Source organism: Solanum dulcamara, chromosome 10, assembly GCF_947179165.1.
Source record: "Solanum dulcamara chromosome 10, daSolDulc1.2, whole genome shotgun sequence".
NCBI classification, from domain to species: Eukaryota; Viridiplantae; Streptophyta; class Magnoliopsida; order Solanales; family Solanaceae; genus Solanum; species Solanum dulcamara.
The window spans coordinates 6,717,402-6,736,944 of NC_077246.1; the positions used below are offsets into that span (position 1 = coordinate 6,717,402).

The following is a 19,543-nucleotide window of genomic DNA, read 5'->3' on the forward strand; positions in this document are numbered from 1 at the left end:
GGACTAATATATCTCTTATTAATTCTTTAATCTTTATCTATTTACATGTCTTTTAATTCTAGAATAATTAATGCTAAGAGCAAAATTAAAAAAAGAGATAATTAATTGTCTCTTGATTGTTTAAATTGACAACTATTTTGGGACAAATAATTTTAGTGTACATGACAACTAATATGTGACGGATGTAGTATAATTTGTCTCAGTTAAATATAGATTCAGAATTATAATTCCGAGATAACTTTATGGATCATTTGATAGGGTGTATAAGAATAATACTGAATGGTTGCTTTAGTTATGCTGAGATTAATATTATATTTTGTATGCCGTGTTTGATTTGATATATTAAAAATAACATATATTGTAAAATTTCTAAAAAAAATTATTAACAAAAATACGCTACACAAGTACGATGGAAAAAATGTGAAAAATGTTTTGATGATAATTGTGTCTTTGATCCTACCAATGCATTACTTTTTTTTTCTTTGTTGAAGATGAAAAGACTGCCTGTTTAGTTTTCCAAAAAACGTACACATATCTCTAGCAGCTTTCCTCTTTGTCGTACAAATAGTTGCTTCAATACATTATTTTCTTTTTAACTTTGAAAAAGTAAGAAAGTTTAATTTGATCATCTTTTAATTGACTAATATTCCTAGCTTTTTCCTGGTACGTACATTTGATCGCATCTTTTTTTTTTCTTCATCATGAAGAAATCCATCTTTGTTTTTTTTCCTTTTACTATTTGTTTTTTGGGCACACTACTAGGGAGTATATGTTATTATAAAATTTAATTTCATGTTTTCCTCTGTATGCAGCAATTTGGACATTGACATTTATTTAAGTATATAAACAAAAATATATAGAAGATTTCTTTTGGGTAATCAGAGGATGGAAGGAAGTTGTAATTCTAGGAAAAAGAAAGGAGGACCTAAAGATGACTTCATGGATTTGGTCTTCTCATGGTCTATACAAGATATTCTTGATGACACTCTATATCAAAATCAGGTATGTTTTTCTTTTTTGGCTTCTTATTTTGGTCTTGAAAGAGCTTACTTTGTTTCAATTTGTTTATCAGTATTTTGACTTGACATGAAATGTAAGAAATTATAATACTGATAAACTAAATATTTGTTGAGTGTACTAAAATATATATCTATTAATATTTGGTCTTAGATATGTGTACAAAGTTAAAACTAAAAAGTTGTTAAAATATATAGATATATCTATTAATCTTTGGTCTTAGATATGTGTACAAAGTTAAAACTAAAAAGTTGTTAATATATATATATATATATATACACACAAATATCTATTAATAATATATATATATATATATATTTTTTTTTTGAAACAGATTAAAAGAGAAATTGAACAAACAAATTGAAAGGGAGTGATTATTTCCTTAAACAATGGAATGTCTAATGTTTTTTTTTCCTCTTAATTTCATGGCCTGTGGTATTTTAGGCTCAATATGACCTACAAGCTTTTTGCCTTTTAGTATCCTATGAAGTATAGTGATTGGGAAGCTTATTTGTTAAAATTATTGAAAATGTTGCATGTTTGATGTTTTGCATTACTTGAAATGATGGTCTTTTGGAAATAACTTCTCTACCTCCTTGAGGTAGGATAAGTCTACGTACACCCTATTCTCCCTAGACCTTACATGTGCGATTACACTGGGTATGTTGTTGTTTGATGTTTTGTACAATATTTTGTTTGCAATTTGGAAAGAAGGATTTCCTTAGATGTTATTTATCCTTCCTGAAGTTCCATCAGTCTCTAATTTCTGTCTACTCTGAAGACATTTTTCCCTATGATTTTCTTGATCTTTAATAGTAATTTTGTCACACATCTACTGGTTTAGTGACAATAAAAGATAGAGAGAAATATCATTTAAGATGTCAAAGAAATCAGTATTTTTATGCTTATTTTCTTGATTGTTTTTCTCTAAGGAAAATGCATATTTATTTGGAAATGTTTTTCCAGGAAACAAGTGATTTTCTAACTTATTATATTGTGTTTGGTGTGTAAGCAGAAACTATTGTTTCAAGAGTATTTGTGTATAATCTAGGCAAACACCATAGAGAATAGGGGTAAGGTGTGGTGGCGGCGGCGATGGGGCTATGGAGGTGTGAGGAAGAGACAATAATGTGAAATGCCACTTGCGGAGCTTGTTTTTCCTAGTTTGACTAGGGAAGTCATTTTCATCATTTCTAATGAACTTAAAATGTTCTCCAAAAATTTTAAAGATAAAACAAGTTGCTTGTTTACCCTCATGTAATAGTGTATTTATCAAAGCATCTTGGCCTTGAAGTAGATATATATTATTGCTACCAACTAGTTAATGAAATGCATGGCTTCCCACAGTTCCAAAAGAAGTTACTTGTTTCTCATTTAATTGAAAATTTCCTGTTTTATAGGTTGAGAAGATTCCAGAATCATTTGCATCAGTGGATCATTACCTGGGATCGTTTCGCTTCCCTTTACTGGAAGAAACACGAGCTGATATTGCTTCTTCTTTGGAAGTCATAAACAATGCACCTTTTGGTGAATTGATCACCTTTGATGAGAAACCAGATGGATCACTATGTTTTGATGTCAAAGTTGACTATTGGAGGAATTTATCTGGTGACGGAAAGGAGCCTTATCGAACGTTGCCTGGAGATATTGTCATTATCTCAGATGCTAAACCGGAGACTGCTTCTGACCTGCTACGGCTCGGATGGAATTGGACATTTGCATCTGTAACTAGCATTCATGATGATGAGAATGATGATTTAACTGCATCCACTAGTTTTAAAGTCAAAGTTGATCGAGATATTGAGATTTATGAGGGAATGCGAAAATCGTTCTATATAGTGTATTTGGTAAATGTGCTACCGAGTAAGAGAGTATGGCGTGCATTAAGTATGAGAAAGAATTTTAACATTATTGAGAAAGTTCTGTGCAGTGGGGATGAGGTAAGTAATTTTTCTTCTGAATTCCCTGCCTTATAACCTATTCAATGATGGACAATACATTAGTATCTGTTAGGTGCCTCTTTAGTGCTATCCCTTGAGTAGACATATCCTTGTACTGCTATCCCCTCCCCCCCAAAACTCCCTTTTCATAATAATTCGATGCAAAGTCACCTCCAAGTTTAGGTAGTTCTGTAAACCACTACAGCACTCTAGTACTCATTGTACTGTTTTCGTAACTTAATATATTTACTTTTTCGGTTGGACCTCAAAAAAAAAAAGCTATATGTTACTTGTCAATCTTGGGAAAAAACACTGAGACATGCTCTTTTTTCCAGATGCAGCCTCAACTGCTGTTTTCTTCCTTCAGAAGTGTACATATGGATTTGGAATGTGTGCTTGTATTTTCCTATTTTCAGTATCTATTTCTCTTAGTTGATTTTGAGAATGAAAAAAGACATTTGTTTCTGTGCAGAAAGAGGGCGAGGATAAATGTGATGTTTGCTCTGCATCCATGAATGATGGACCAGCTGGAGATGTTGTTAACGATCTGTTGTCTAAGTTGAATGATTCGCAGGCTGATGCAATCTTGACCTCTCTTGATTCGTTGAAGTGTAGTCACAAGCCTTCAGTTGAACTCATATGGGGACCACCTGGTACTGGAAAGACTAAGACGACGAGTGTCATGCTCTTCATACTATTGAAAATGAAGTATAGAACTCTTACTTGTGCCCCAACAAATGTAGCAATAATACAAGTGGCTTCGCGGTTGGTTAAACTGATCCGTGAATCATTTAAAAATCCTTCTGCAGAAATGTATATTTGTCCTCTGGGTGACGTTCTCTTGTTTGGGAATAAGCAACGGCTAAAAGTTGGTCAAGATATTGAGGAGATTTACCTTGATTATCGAGTTGATAGGCTGGTGGAGTGCCTCGGACCGGTGACTGGTTGGAAACACTGTATAAGTTCCACGAGCAGGTTTCTTGAAGATTGTGTTTCTGATTATGACATATATGTTGATAATGAGTTGATCAAACTCAAGGAACTTGCTGATCAAGAGGAAGCCCGGAAGGAAAAAGAAAAAATCAGCTCATTGATTGATTTTGCTAGATCACGGTTTAATTCAACAGCTTCGTCTTTGAGAAGATGCATGTTTATATTCTGTACTCATCTACCATTATGTCTTATTCGGGAGGAGAATTTTGAAAAAATTCTACTCCTTATCTCCCTACTTGATTGTTTGGAGGGAATGTTATTTCAAGAGAATGTTGGATCTAAAGAACTGAAGAAACTCTTTTCGTGTCAACAAACAATTGAAGTCTCTTCCAACATATTTTTGGGAGAGTGTTCATTACCTTCTTTAAGAAGCCAGTGCCTTGTTTCTCTGAAAGATGTTAGCAAATCTCTTGGAGAACTGAATCTTCCTAGTGCAATGAGTAAGGAGTTGATTAGGGAGTTCTGTATACAAAAGGCTTCCTTGGTTTTTTGTACAGCTTCTAGTTCGTATAAGCTTCATTCATTGGATATGAAGCCATTTGACTTACTAGTCATTGATGAAGCTGCTCAATTGAAGGAGTGTGAATCTGTCATACCCTTTCAACTGCCATGTCTGAGGCATACTGTTTTGGTAGGCGATGAGTGTCAACTGCCTGCAGCAGTTAAGAGTCAAGTAAGTTAGCTGCTTTTCGTGCGTGTAACATAAGGAATTTCAAGTGCAAGGGATATCTTGTCACTATAATTTTTTTTTAACACAATTCTGTTACTCTTAAACAGGTTTCTGACCAAGCTGGCTTTGGAAGGAGCCTTTTTGAAAGACTTAGTTTGCTGGGTCATTCTAAACACTTGCTTAACATACAGTACCGCATGCATCCATCAATTAGTCAATTCCCAAATTCAGCTTTCTATCATAAGAAAATTCGTGATGCCCCTGATGTAAAGCATAAAACGTATAAGAAAAAATATCTTCCAGGAAGGTGTTTTTGCCCGTATTCCTTTATAAATGTTCCGTTGGGTAAAGAAGAAATGGATGATGATGGACATAGCCGAAGGAATATGGTTGAGGTGGCCTTAGTGATGAAGATGGTGCGTAACTTGTATGAAGGTATAGTCATATTAACGAAACCTACAATTTTGTGGTTAGAATTTTTTCCTGAAATGCTCTTTTGTCTATTTTCTTAATAACTACATGTACCTTTCTTGAAATCAACATTATTTATGGTATCGAATAGTTTAGTCCCTAGAGTAGCAAAAATAAGCAAGTGTATTGTGCTTGAGGTATCCTTAAACTGTATTTCTTCACCACCAAAAAGAAACGTAGGCTTAGTGAATATATCTGGTTCATGTACATCAATTGGAGCTAAAATGCAAAGTGCCTATGTTGAGTTAATAGCCAATTGTTTTTTTTATAACCATGCAAATTGTAGAATTAAGAGAAGGCGTTTTAAAGACAAAAACAACAAAGGTTGGGATTCTCATTGTTACTATTCTAAAAAAACTACAAAAGTTGGGATTCATGAAATCTTTTTCTTTTTGATTAGAACTAGGAGCTGCAAACGAGGCTGTGATTGTGCAAGAATCTTTAATGAAGAAAACCTTATGTCCCAAATTCTGTGCTTGGGATTGTGTCATTAAGTCTTTGATTGCGAAACCTCCACTTGAAAACTTGATTGAGTGATACACACAACTTGATTTGTTTTGTCACAACTGCACTCTTTCAAATATTAAGTTTCCGCTCTCTTAATAAATGTTTAATTGTGACGACATCTTCTCTACCCCACAATTATAGGGATAAGTTTTGTGTACATCCTACCCTCCCCATACCCTACTTGTGGGATTACACTGGATATATTGTTGTTGGGTTTGCATGGGTGGTTCTTTGTAAGCTTAAACTCTTTTCTGTTCTTTTATTTTGGTTTGTTATCTTTTTCTATACTTTGTTTGCAGCTTGGAGTAGCTCCAAGAAGAAACTCAGCATTGGTGTTATATCACCTTATGCTGCACAAGTTTTGGCTATAAAAGGTAAACTTGGACAGAAGTATGATACCCATGATGGTTTCGAAGTTAAGGTGAAGTCAGTCGATGGATTTCAGGGAGGAGAGGAAGATATTATAATAATATCTACTGTGAGATCTAATTCAGCCGGATCAATCGGTTTCTTGTCTAGTCTTCAAAGGACTAATGTTGCTTTGACCAGGGCTCGGTATGGATCTTTTTGGCACTTTCATCACATTTAAATCTTTATTCTTCTAAGCAGACGTTTCAGAATTTTATTCTTGTAGGCATTGTGTATGGATTCTTGGCAATGAGCGAACATTACTTCAGAGTAACTCTATCTGGCAAGCATTAGTTCACGACACTAAGGATCGTCAGTGCTTCTTTCATGCTGAGGAAGACAATGACTTGAGGGCAACAATTTTAGATGTTAAGAAAGAATATGATCAGCTGGATGACTTACTTAATGCAGAGAGTATTCTGTTCAAATCTCAAAGATGGAAGGTACAATCTTGTGCTTTAGTTCTCTTGCTTTGTAAATTTTAGAATTGTGTCACTAACATCGTTATAGTCCAGAGGTTGCATTTTGCTTTTTTACATTAATTGCTTTTTCTTAATACAACTTTGTAGTTGGATACGACACGAGGTCAGTTAATGTCCAAGTATAATGAAGTTATGGCACCATGAACTTTCAACACTTGAGTGTTTGGTCCACAATGCTCCTTTTTCCGTTTTGTTATTTTTCTTGTATATTGAACTCCTAGTGTGGAAGGGGAGCCTTGAAGTAACTGGTAAAATTGTTGCCATGTGAGTAGGAGGTCACGGGTTCAAGCCTTGGAAACAACCTCTAGCAGAAATGCAAGGTAAGGCTGTGTACAATAGACCCTTGTGGTTGGGCCCTTCCCCGGACCCTGCGCATAGCGGGAGCTTTAGTGCACTGGGCTGCCCTTTATTGAACTCCTAGTGTGGTTCGTTAGGCCCTTTCCGTGAAAAGAATATATACTTCTATGTTGCTCACAATTGTTTAATGCAATCAGTAAAGTGTGAAGAAATTAGTAGTTGGTTTTCTTTCTCATCTTCAAAAGTTTTTAACTGAGGATAAAATACTGCATTTTTATATTGCTATATCTACTTGTATTGTCATAGGTGGCTCATGTGTTTCCAATCACTTCTGGTTGTTTGTTCGTGTAGCATGTCTGATACATTAATGGGTTATGCATGCTGTATTTCTTATGATTTACTTCTGTTAGAGTAGGTAAAAAGTCTCAAATTGGTGACTTGGGCAATCCTCCCCTCATGAGCTAGCTTGTGGGGTTGAGTTAGTCCCAGGTGCCATATCTTTACATGGTATCAGAGCCAAGTTCATCGCCGTTTGGGCTCCCGATCCATGCTCCATTTGGGCCTAGGTGTGAAAGGGGGTGTTAGAGTGGGTAAAAAGTCTCACATTGATTGGGGAATGGACCGGTGGTTTCCTTATATGGACTTGAGCAATCTTTCCCTCATGAGCTAGCTTTTGGGGTAGAGTAGGCCCAGGTGTCATATCTTTACATCTTCATTTGGAACAATTGTGTTCCACATCTAAAGTGACATCTTGCATTAGCATTACCAGGAGAGTTCCTCCCGGGCTGGTGCACCTATAATTCTATGTTTTGTGTGTTCTACTTGCATCAGTCATAGTTATGCAAACATCTGTCTTTATCCATTTTATATGTTTGTTCTTTCTTAGTGCCGGCTTCACTCACTGAAGGTGCCAAACTTTGGTCAGTCTTTGTCACACACAAATACATTTTTTTGATTCCTGTACTAATGAGTTTACTTGGTCATCATGGTGTATTGTCTTCCCCATGGTTGTTCAGGTACTCTTCAGTGACAATTTTAGAAAATCTTTTGGAAAGCTATCATCCTCCCGCTTGAGGAAATCTGTGATAAATCTTATGGTTAAGCTGGCTAGTGGATGGCGTCCCAAAAGAAAGACTCTGGATTCATTTTCTGAGAGCTCATCTCAAATTGTAAATCAATTTAAGGTTGAAGGCCGGTATGTCGTTTGCTCGGTTGATATTCAGAAAGAATCCACCTATACTCAAGTGCTGAGGGTTTGGGATATATTGCCCTTGGAGGAAGTTGCAAAGTTGAAGAAACGTCTTGATAACATATTTTCAATGTACACTGATGAATTCATTAAACTTTGTAAGGAGAAGTGTCTTGAGGGGTAAACTGGTTCTTTTGTGCTCTATAGATTCAAATATTACGATGAACTACAATTGTTTCTTGTAAATTTTATTTTAATGATCCCATGTTTGTACAGGAACTTGGAAGTTCCGAAGATTTGGAAGCTTTGTCGTGAGATTAGTCAGTATAAAAGCATTACTGGTGAGAGCCAATTGAATCATGAATCAACTGGTGCGGTAGATGGTAGAAGTTATGTTGAAAATTCAAGAGTCAGTGAAAGCTTGTTATTAATGAAGTTTTACTCATTATCATCTGGTGTTGTCAATCATTTGCTCTCTGATCACCATGGTGAAGCATTAGAACTCCCTTTTGAAGTTACTAATGAAGAGAGGGAGATCATCCAATTTAGTAGAAGCAGTTTCATCCTTGGTCGCTCAGGCACAGGAAAAACAACTGTTTTGACCATGAAGTTATTGCAAAAGGAGCAACAACATCACAATTCTGTTGAAGGAGTAAATAAAGCATGGAACAAAGAAGTAAATCAATGTGATGGAGAAGTAAATGAGGACATTCAATGTGTAGGAGAGACTAGCAGGGGAACACTGCGCCAACTTTTCGTGACAGTTAGTTCGAAACTTTGTTATGCTGTCAAACAGCAGATTTCTCAGTTGAAAAGGTGAGACCTAATCTTGTTGTCTGAGTTTACTGGAGCTGCTTGCTTTAGTAAGTTGCATAAATGATCCTTGATTGCATGGTTTTCACATTTCTAATTGCATGTTGTTGTGGCTATGAACTTCAATAAGTTTTTATTTTTGTCTACTTTAGAGGTGTGCATTCTTAATTTTGCAGCTTTGCTTGTGGTGGAAGTTTCTCAGCAGAAAGCAGCTTGCTTGAAATTGATGATTTGGATGGGACGACACAGTTTAGAGATATTCCAAACTCTTTTATTGGCATTCCTTACATGAAATACCCACTTGTGATCACATTTCATAAGTTCTTATTGATGCTTGATGGAACCATAGGTGCTTCCTACTTTGATAGGTTCCAGTTGAAGTGGGAAATGTTTGAAGACAAAAGTTTGAGGTCAGCTGCTCTAAGATCTTTCATAAGAGAGAAGGAGGTCAACTATGAACGCTTCTGTAGCTTGTATTGGCCTCACTTCAATACTCAGTTGACAAAAAATCTTGATCATTCAAGGGTGTTTACTGAAGTTCTCTCTTATATAAAAGGAGGATTAAAAGCAGGAGATTTTTATGATGGGAAACTCAGCAAAGAGGTTTATAGTTCAATGTCCGAACATCGAGTCTCTTCTCTAAGTGCAGAAAAAAGAGAGAGAATATATGGTATCTTTCAGGATTATGAAAAGATGAAGATGGAGCGTGGTGAATATGATATAGCTGATTTAGTTAATGATCTTCATAGTCGGCTAAAGTCTCAGTATCTCGATGGTGACAAAGTAGATTTTGTATATATTGATGAAGTTCAAGATCTCACAATGAGACAGATAGCCTTGTTCAAATATATTTGTAGAAATGTTGAAGAAGGATTTGTTTTCTCTGGTGATACAGCACAAACAATTGCTAGGGGGATAGATTTCAGGTTTGAAGACATTAGGAATCTATTCTATACTGAGTTTGTGATGGATTCAAAGGGTGAAGAAATTGCTGTTAGAAAAGACAAGGGACATCTATCACCTGTTTTTCAGTTGCTTCAAAACTTCCGGACACATGCCGGTGTACTCAAACTTGCACAGAGTGTAATTGATTTGCTTTGTCATTATTTCCCTCACTCTGTTGATTTCTTGAAACCAGAAACAAGTCTTATTTATGGTGAGGCTCCAGTATTGCTGAAGCCTGGAGCTGACGAGAATGCAATTCTAACTATTTTTGGGAATACTGGAAGTGTTGGAGAAAAAATGATAGGTTTTGGTGCAGAACAGGTTATCTTAGTGCGGGATGAATCCACGAAGAAGGAAATATCTGGTTATATTGGAAGGCAAGCACTTATTTTGACTATTGTTGAATGCAAGGGTTTGGAATTTCAGGCAAGTCCTAAATTTGCTCAATTATTATTAGTGTCAATCAAATCGGTTTTCTTTTTAATGATATTCTACATATTTCTGTGTAGCCTAGCTAGTTTTTTTATAAGCCTCATAACTGTTTCCTGCACATGGATCATTTACTTGTCCCATCTACTGGTATTCTTTTGTGGAAGTACATTATAAGTAAGTAGCAAGATTTACCTCTGGTTGATAGTTTCAGAGAACCCTTAATTTGCCTGAACATATACTCCCTCCGTTTCATTTTACCTGTCTTTGTTTGATTGATCTCAATGTAAGAGACTTTTGAATGTGTATATTGTATTAAAATTCTCTTTGAATTTTGTAGTCTTCGACATGCCATATGCAATGTTGAGATGAAGAATTACTAATATAGAAAGTGGTGTTCGTTTTGAAACAATCTGAAAAAGGGAAGTCATATAATTTGAAACATAGGGAGCAGTTATTTTGTATTGTAATGAAATTGAAGTAAGATGCATAAGTTAATATCAAGGGAGTTGTCATTTAGTATTGGAATGAGATGGACCATATAGAGAGAACGAAGGTAGATTCATATAGTCCCCAATTAGCTTGGGATTGAAGTCTAGTTTTAGATTGGTTGGTTAACCTGTTAAATCATGTGCATCAAGTAAAATGAAGAGCGAATGAATCCGAATTGATTGGACAAATACTGATTCATATGGACAACCCCCACTAGTAAAGTAGAGTTGACCTGCCAGATGCATGTGCATCAAGGCAAATGAAGATGTCAGACAGACAGTTTTTGGCTGGATTGCTGCTATGAACTATCTTGTTCTTTATCTTGTGATGTGTTTCTGACCATCTTCCTTAAATTTTTGCCTACATTTGAGTTTCAAAGCTAAAAGTGCATTCATCAAAGTCGTCGTAATTTTACATTTTATGCAATAAATTTCCAATAAGATAAACTGCATGAAGTTACTTTCTTGTGGAAAGTCTATTCTTTCAAGTACTTCACAAAAGTACTAATCATATGAAGGTTATTAATGCAGGTATATCTATATATTATTTATATTTTGTTGGTGAAATTACAAGATTACAAATTACAATTGAAAAATAAAATAAAGAAAATAGATTCACTTCTTGATTGAGGCGCGGATATCTCGCTTTCTTTAAGTAGATTCAAGCCCACTGCAGCAAATCTTTTCACCGGTCCAGCAGTAGTACTCTTGACTTGTCCCCTCCAGGATACAACAAACTTATCACAAAATGTAACTCAACAAATTCTGGACAAGAGTTGAGTTTAAAACTCCACAAAAAGAACTCCTCCCTTCAACTAATAAGAACTCTCTTTTTAGATAAACTTAACTCACTCAATGTTTTCTTACATTTCAAATCAAAGAAGACCTCTCTATTTAATAGGAGAGGAAATCATTCAAAGATGAAAAAATAATGGAATGCCATCATTATCATTTAGTGCACCATTATGATTTAGTGCACCACTTATTAGTAATAATTAGGTTAAAAAATACATAATGGAATGAATAATCTTGCACTGACTAAAGATAATAATGGAAGACATTTTTATGCACTAATGAAAAATAGAATAAAGAAGACATTAAATGCCATCAATGGACAATTGCTAAAATTGCAATTTAATAAAATGTTAAAATGTCACACTAACATATTTATATGAAGTTCGTCTGACCATAAAGTTGCAAGGTAAATATTTCTGGCTTTAGGTTTGTTTGAGGCACATTTCCTGGCTCACAGCTCATTAGGATTGTAATAGCACTCTTGGGTATAGGGTGGAATGGCGTAACTAACTAATTTATCAAAATTAACTTTACATTTTACTACCAAAGAACGGTATATTGAAAATGTGTTGTTTAAAAAGCTCAAACACTGAAAACATGCTGATTAGATTACATCCTCTGCTAAAGCTTATTCTCCGTTCTATTGAACTCTCCTTGAAGATCATATTTCTTTTTTTGTTCTTTTGTAGGATGTACTGCTGTACAATTTTTTTGGGTCATCCCCACTGAGAAATCAGTGGAGAGTGGTATATGAGTTCATGAAAGAAAAAGGTGTAGTTGATATATCCTTCCCATGTTTCTCTGAAGAACGACATAGTCTATTGTGTTCTGAACTAAAACAGCTTTATGTTGCTATCACTCGAACAAGACAAAGGTTATGGATTTGTGAGAGTATCGAAGAATTTTCCAAGCCTATGTTTGACTACTGGAGAAGGTTGTGTTTAGTGGAAACAAGGCAGATAGATGATTCACTTGCACAAGCTATGCAAACTTCTAGCACTCCAGAGGAGTGGAAGTCGAGGGGAGTGAAGGTCAAGTTGATTTGCCTTGCCTTATGTCCATTAACAAATTCATTTTTTTTTCAAATTTCATTATCATGTTCCTTTGTTTGCCTTTGAGTATTAATTGACCCTGATTTTGTGCCTTGATGTTATTATGCAGCTCTATTGGGAAAAGAATTACGAGATGGCAATCATGTGCTTCGAAAAAGCAGGAGAAAGGAATTGGGAGAAAAGAGCGAAGGCAGCTGGATTCAGGGCAGCAGCTGAGCGAATTTGTGATTCGAATTCCAAAGAGGCTTGCACCTACCTTCGTGAGGCGGCTGAAATTTTTGACTCGATTGGAAGGTTCGAGGCAGCAGCAGAATGTTTTTATGATTTAAAGGAGTATGAACGGGCAGGTAACATTTGGTGTTTACTTTCTCAACAGTTCCTTCCTGGCTAGGCATTTTCTTTCCCTCTTCAATTGTGTACCTTTGTATTGTTTATATTATAGAATATTTTTTCATTTCCATTTGTACCCTCCGTTTCAATTTGTTTGTCTTACTTTCCCTTTAAGTCCGTTCCGAAAGGAATGTGTTTTTCCACATTGCATGTTAAAGACCACAAGATTAAAGGGTATTTTGGTAGATTCTATATATCTTTAGTTAAAGACCATAAGACTCAAAAATATTCTTTTCTTTCTTAAACCCCGTGTCAAGTTAAAACAAGACAGACAAATTGAAACGGAGGAAGTATCAAATACCTGTATCCTATTGTGAGCTCTAGTAATATATATTTCAGAACTTTTCTGTAAAGAATAATGAACTGTACTTCTATTCTAGGTAGACGTCTAGGGACTTGTTTAAGTTCTAGTCCTGTGCCAAGAGAACTATGTCTGGTGAAGGCTGCAGTTCACCCAAAGGGTTTTCTCTAGACTGATTTCTAGATCATTAAAAACGGCCTCTATGGACTAATTATATGACTTACATTCTTTTTACTGCAAATCCCCCCCGCCCCGTCATTCCTTGGAACAAAATATCAAAGTAAAATCATCAGTTAAATGGTACAAGTGTTTTGTACTAGTGTCATGGTTATCTGCTGGACTTGTTGCTCCAGTGACAAATATACAGTGTTTCTCTTTTTTCTCTTTGTGAGCTATCTGTGTTCTGAGTTGATGACTAGAAAATCCTTTCCCGGTCTTGCTTTGCGTCATGGTAACCTTACATCATGATTAAATAATGTTGTTTTTTGATCTTTTATTTAACCTGCTAAACTTATCTGCAGGACAAATTTATTTGGAGAGGTGTGGAAAACCTGAGTTAATAAAAGCTGCAGAGTGTTTTACATTGGCTGGATGCTATGAGCAGGCTGCAAGAGTTTATGCAAAAGGCAATCATTTCTCAGAGTGCTTATCAGTGTGTACCAAAGGAAAATGTTTTGACTTGGGCTTGCAATATGTTGAGTACTGGAAACACGATGCTGCTCAGAGTAGTACCGTGGAGAAAAGAGCGAGTGACATTGACAAAATTGAGGAGGAGTTCTTGGGAAATTGCGCGTTATATTATTTTGAGCTCAACGACAGAGGTTCCATGATGACATTTGTGAAAGCATTCCCTACAATTGACATGAAACGTAATTTTTTGAAGTCTTTCGGGTGCATTGATGAGCTGCTATTGTTAGAAGAAGAATTAGGAAACTTCACTGAAGCTGCAGAAATTGCTCGGCTGGCAGGGAATATTCTACATGAAGCGGATATGATAGAGAAGGCTGGGGATTTTGACAAGGCATTTTCACTTGTTCTGCTTTATGTTCTGTCCAACTCTCTATGGATCTCAGGAGGTAGAGGTTGGCCTTTGAAGCCATTCCCGGAAAAGACGAAACTTTTGGATAAGGCCATGTCATTTGCGAGGCTTGGATCCAACTTTAAAACCACGTCCACTGTGGTTAAAGTTTTATCAAATGAGTCAGGTGGCTGGTCTGGCTTGAAGAACATTTTCATCGCGTCTCAGAGTTGCAACAGTCTAATTGGTGAAATTTTGTGTTGTCGAAAGATATTGGATGTTCATTTTGAAAATAACGCGGTGAAGTATATTTGGGATGATAATATATCAGCGAATATACTGAGTTCAGAAGAATTGATTATATGCAGCCAAGTTAGTGTCAGGACACTGCTTCACTTTTGGAATTTGTGGAAGAAGACTATCTTTGATCTTCTTGAATCTCTTCAGGGCCTTGACATAGAAAACTTCGGTGAATATAACCACTTTTGTAATTTCTGTGTAAATTACTTTGGTGCTAGGCAGCAATTGAATGAGCTTAATGTTACATATGCACTGTTGCATCCTGCTGCTGAATGGGTTAAAAACATTCATCGAAGTTTCATTCGACAGAGCAAAAATATGGTATTCACTGATGCTCGGCATTTTATTTATGCTGCTCGAAAGCACTGGCATACCGAATTACTTATTGTTGGCTTGAAGGTTCTGGAAACTCTCGAGTCCATCTATAAGTCAGCTGCAACTTCTATGTCTCTTTTCCGGCAAAGCACATGCCTTCTAAACATATATGAGATTGCAAAATTTTTAAGCGAGTCCAAGGAGCTTGATTCAAAGAATTTTGAGAAGAGAATACGGAATTTCTTGACACTGTCTACCAAATACTTTGAAAAAGCCTTCCCTCTTGACCCCCGACAATCATTGATGGAGAATATGATTTCTCTAAGGAGAACAAAGCTTTCCCGTGACTTGCTTCAAGAATTCATCAATCAAAATATTAACACCAGAGGTGTTCTGAGCTATGGACAGATTGGAAGGGTGATGATGATATGGCTTGCCTCCGGAAAACCTTCGGAAGATTTGTACCAGAAAATTGTTGGAAGAGGAGTTCCAACAGATTCATGGAAATCATTCATGGAAATTCTCAGCTGCATTAGAGTGACAAAACCAGAAGAATCTCAATCAGACAATGCTTGTGGAGGCAAAACTTCCGAGTCTCGGGAAGTTATAGATAATATTCCAAGTGAAGCTTTGGAGTTCGCATTAGTTGAGAAATTTTATAAAGCATTACAAGATACATATAGTGTGAACTGGATCAGACTATTTGACTATATCTCCCCTGATTGTTTCTTGTATCTTGTTGAGCGCTTTCTGATTTTGGTGTCGCAGTCTAAAGGGTTCTTTTTCACTACAAAATCTTCATTGGTGGAATGGCTGATTTCCGAGAAATCTGAGGTCCTACACACTTCCAAGGTTGCTATAAACAGACAATCTTTGGAAATGTTTTATAATTTTGTTCTTATGATGGTGAAACAATTCCTTTTCGATAAAGGCAGTACAGCTCTATGGATTACACAATCGGGGATAAGGTTTGAGGTATACTATAAGCTATTGGTTATGAGATTGGTTGTTGTCCTATGCTTGTTGTGTGTGAACAGCGGGAAATACTATGATGATCTTTTCCATTTGATCAGAAACAACATTGTTAGGAACGAGCTTCCGAAGGATTTTTATGGCATTCTTGTATCAGGTTTGGGGCGGAAGGACATCCAGATCAGTGTAATCGGGGAAGCATTTCAGATTGCTGGAGATCCTCTTTTGTTTATTAACATGCGTGAGAATACTACCACAAAGTTTCCTAATGTCATTCATGTGCAGTTGGGAACAAACTGCAATTCAGAAGACATTATTGACTCGCTGTTTCCCACTAGAAATGAGCCACAAGGTCCTAATTCCTCAGTTCCCGAAGTCATGAATAATTCATCTGCTACTTCTTCCTCGGATTATGGTGACCAACCGAAGATTTTGACAACTCCATGTTCGGAAGTCTCTCCTCTGTCGGAGCAGAATCTGCAACAAGTGAATTGGGACTTGTTTCGGGAAGTATCTGATTTTTTAAAGCTTATTGGCAGTGAAAATGATGGAACTACCTCAACTGTTGCTCAGAAGATGAAGGTAATTAATCCTAATTCTCTCAGTTATAACTTGGAAAGTTGTAAAGGTGTCTGCTAGGAACTAAACTTATTATTTTTTAAGGAGGAAATAAAGATGCATATAAAGTTCATGACTGCTGTCATTACTCTGCCCGCGGTGAAGAAGCCTGACGCTGGTGAGGACCTAGTTGAGGAAGTGCACAGTATGCTTGAGGAGTTGCAACAACTCCATTCATTTTTGGATACTAGGTAAGCTGCTTTCTAACCATCGTGTACTCGACTTTTTTTTTTTGTGTGTGTGGCTCCATTACAAACTACTAGTATTTATGGATGGGAGTTCATTTTGTCCGAATTGATTCCACACATTTCCCCAATAATTAACTTGAATCGTAAGGGGCCAATAGGGTTGCGGTTGTCAAGATGAAATTTGCTTAGGTTCAAAATATATGCTAGGGTGTAAAATCAATTTTGTAAAGATTCTTTCATGCTAGAAGCACGCCATCTTTGGAATTGTAGCTTTAGCTCCTAATGTAATCCTTTCTTGAGCCCTTTTCGTTTATAGCAATGTCCTATCGAAAATAACCTTTTTATCTTCACAAGGTAGAGGTAAGGTTGTATACATACTACTCTCCTCAGACCTCACTTGTGGAATTACACCGGTATGTCTTCGTTGTCCTAATTACAAATATTTTGTGCTAACTACTTCCTGCATAGCACATACTCGGAAAGAATATATTCTTCAAGTTGATCTTGGTATTTCTACTCGTTGCCATGCTTGCAAGGACATTTTTAACACTACAAAAAAACAGGAATTAGTGACAGAAAATATTTCATAGTAGCTAAACAACAAAAATCCAAAACAATTCCATTCAGCAATAGACTATAGGAAAATATAATTAGCTAGGAGCTATTTAGTGACATATTAGCTATGGATTACAGATAAATTTCGTAGGTATTTTCATGTTTTGTAGTAGTTATAAGTGTGTCGAAGCAATAGTTCCATCTTTTTATGAATAAAAACTCTTGATGAATTGTTGCATTGATGCAATACAGTAGTTCAGAAGTAGCTAATGCTGAACAACTATTGAAGAGCTTGTTGTCAAGAAAGCCAAAGCTTGAAGCTTTATTGAATCAATGCATTGTACCAACAACAGAGAAGGATTCATGTGAGGAAAAGAGAAATACATTGTGTGTTGAAGATGAGGAAATTGAGTCACCGTGTGTCGCCGACGATTCTGAAAGCAGTAACAAGGTTACTGAAAGCAAGCAGCCAGATAAGGGGAAGGCCAAGTCCAAGAAATCCAAAAGGGGAAAGGGAAAGGGAAAAAAGAAGTAAAAACTATCATGCAACAATATAGAGAGTATAGGAATAGGGCTCTCAATTTTTATGATATTCTTCACTTTTTATGCAATCTTGATGTTGTAAATGCAAGGAAGGTAAAGTGAACTCTTTTATGTATTTGCCTTGTGTGTTGTAAATGTGATATGGACTGATTTACTCAAATGTCCTTATCTTAAGCTACTATTTAGATTTTGTTCATATTTTTAAAAGTTACAATATTAGATTTGGTCTAATGTTTTACTCATATATTATTCAACCTTACAGATAAAACACCAGCTTGTCATCTATAGTTTAATATTTTCTTATATGATTTTTATCTTACTCAAAAAAAAAAAACTTCAGACCGTGGTCTAAAAGATTCATAATTTGTGAGAGATCGTTTTGTTGCGATATAAAGATAGTATATTCAACTTGGATTCATGTATATGTAGTATATTGTTCTTAGGACTCATGTATATGTTGCCTAGCTGAATATCTAGTAGCCAAAGTATTTTAAACTCTAGTTAAAATACTTGTGATTTTCTATTTTTAGTTGTCACTTGGTTTGAATGTATAAAAACATTAATACATGATTGAGTAAACGATATACGTGGCATCTAATTTTGAGGATTATTTTGCTATATATAGTACTTGGTACGTGCAAAAAAAGAAATCATACTTTAATCTGTAGAAATGATAGCTTTCCATTATATATAAAATCATGTATAATCTATATTTCAATTAATATTCGTATTTGCATAGTAATGAAGATCAACAATGATCGACCATCTAGAATCTAAATAAATAACATGACAATTTGTCTATATGTCAACTGTCCCAAATGATTTATAAAAAGGTAAAAGCACACCATGAACATGTTTATTAATAAAAAACAAAAATTTATCCGTTTTATAATGTTAATATCTCACGTGCTATGTTGACCCAAACACAAGAAAAAAATTCGTTTTTTCTTTTTAAATATTAACATCTGATTACCTCATATAATTTTTTTGTTATATATGATAAAATATATATGTATATTTAGACTTATCAATTTCTTGACCTAACAAACCAATAACTAAAATAAATAAATAATAAGGGACAAACATTTGGTTGAAAACGTGACAATAATTTTTTTTGAAATTTCTATTTTTTAATTTCCCTTGTTGTTTTTCTTGTCTTGTTTGGCTGGCTGTTAAATTGAGGAAGAAAGATTAATGTCTAGTCATCCATAATCTCAAATATTTAAATTGGGTACAATTGTTGATTATATATAGCAGCACCACATTTCTGACCCTAACTAAACCAACTAAATATAATAATCTAAGGGTGTGTTTGGTATGAAAGAACCATTTTTTAGAAATGTTTTTTCATTTTTTCAATATTTCGTTGGACAGTAATCTTGAAAATATGAAAAATATTTTCAAGAAAACAAGTTCTGAGAAAAACGAAATTCCCTAATGAAAATAGAAGAAACAAATATATCAAATGCACGCCTCCTCATTATCCTCGTCCCCCACCACCCCACATTCTTACCCTCCACTCTCATCCCCACAGTGTTTGTCTATATCATACGAAATATTTTTTGGTATATTTGCTTACTTACCAAATATATAAAAATAAGTTTAAAATTAAATCACTGTTTCTTTGACAACATTTTTGCGAAAAAACATTTTTCTTCCGTATCGAACACATCCTAAGATATCATTTGGTTGCTGATTAGGATGTATCTTTCTTTTCCGCTATATTTAAATTTTAACACACCACATAGAGTTTTTGGTTGCAATTAAGAGTTTCACATAACTAATACAATAGTTTTTCACGTTTTGTTTTTCGATAGTCAATCTGATTGATTTTTAAAGGTGAA

At 35.4% G+C, this 19,543-nt stretch overlaps 1 protein-coding gene across 2 annotated transcripts; it reads left to right on the top strand.

Annotated features, from left to right (window-relative positions):
• Positions 1-807: 807 nt before the first annotated feature.
• LOC129870064 (uncharacterized) lies at positions 808-17,930 on the top strand. 2 transcript variants are annotated; one of them, XM_055944645.1, is made up of 14 exons: positions 808-1,002; positions 2,418-2,957; positions 3,430-4,623; positions 4,728-5,055; positions 5,898-6,153; positions 6,233-6,449; positions 7,802-8,154; positions 8,251-8,790; positions 8,964-10,158; positions 12,137-12,478; positions 12,609-12,846; positions 13,712-16,377; positions 16,459-16,604; positions 17,409-17,930. In XM_055944645.1, the coding sequence occupies exons 1-14, from the start codon at positions 886-888 to the stop codon at positions 17,689-17,691; spliced, it is 8,415 nt and encodes a 2,804-aa protein (XP_055800620.1). In that variant the 5' UTR covers positions 808-885; the 3' UTR covers positions 17,692-17,930. The 2 variants fall into 2 exon arrangements, with proteins under 2 accessions (XP_055800620.1, XP_055800621.1); XM_055944646.1 differs by having other exon boundaries at positions 17,412-17,930.
• Positions 17,931-19,543: the final 1,613 nt, after the last annotated feature.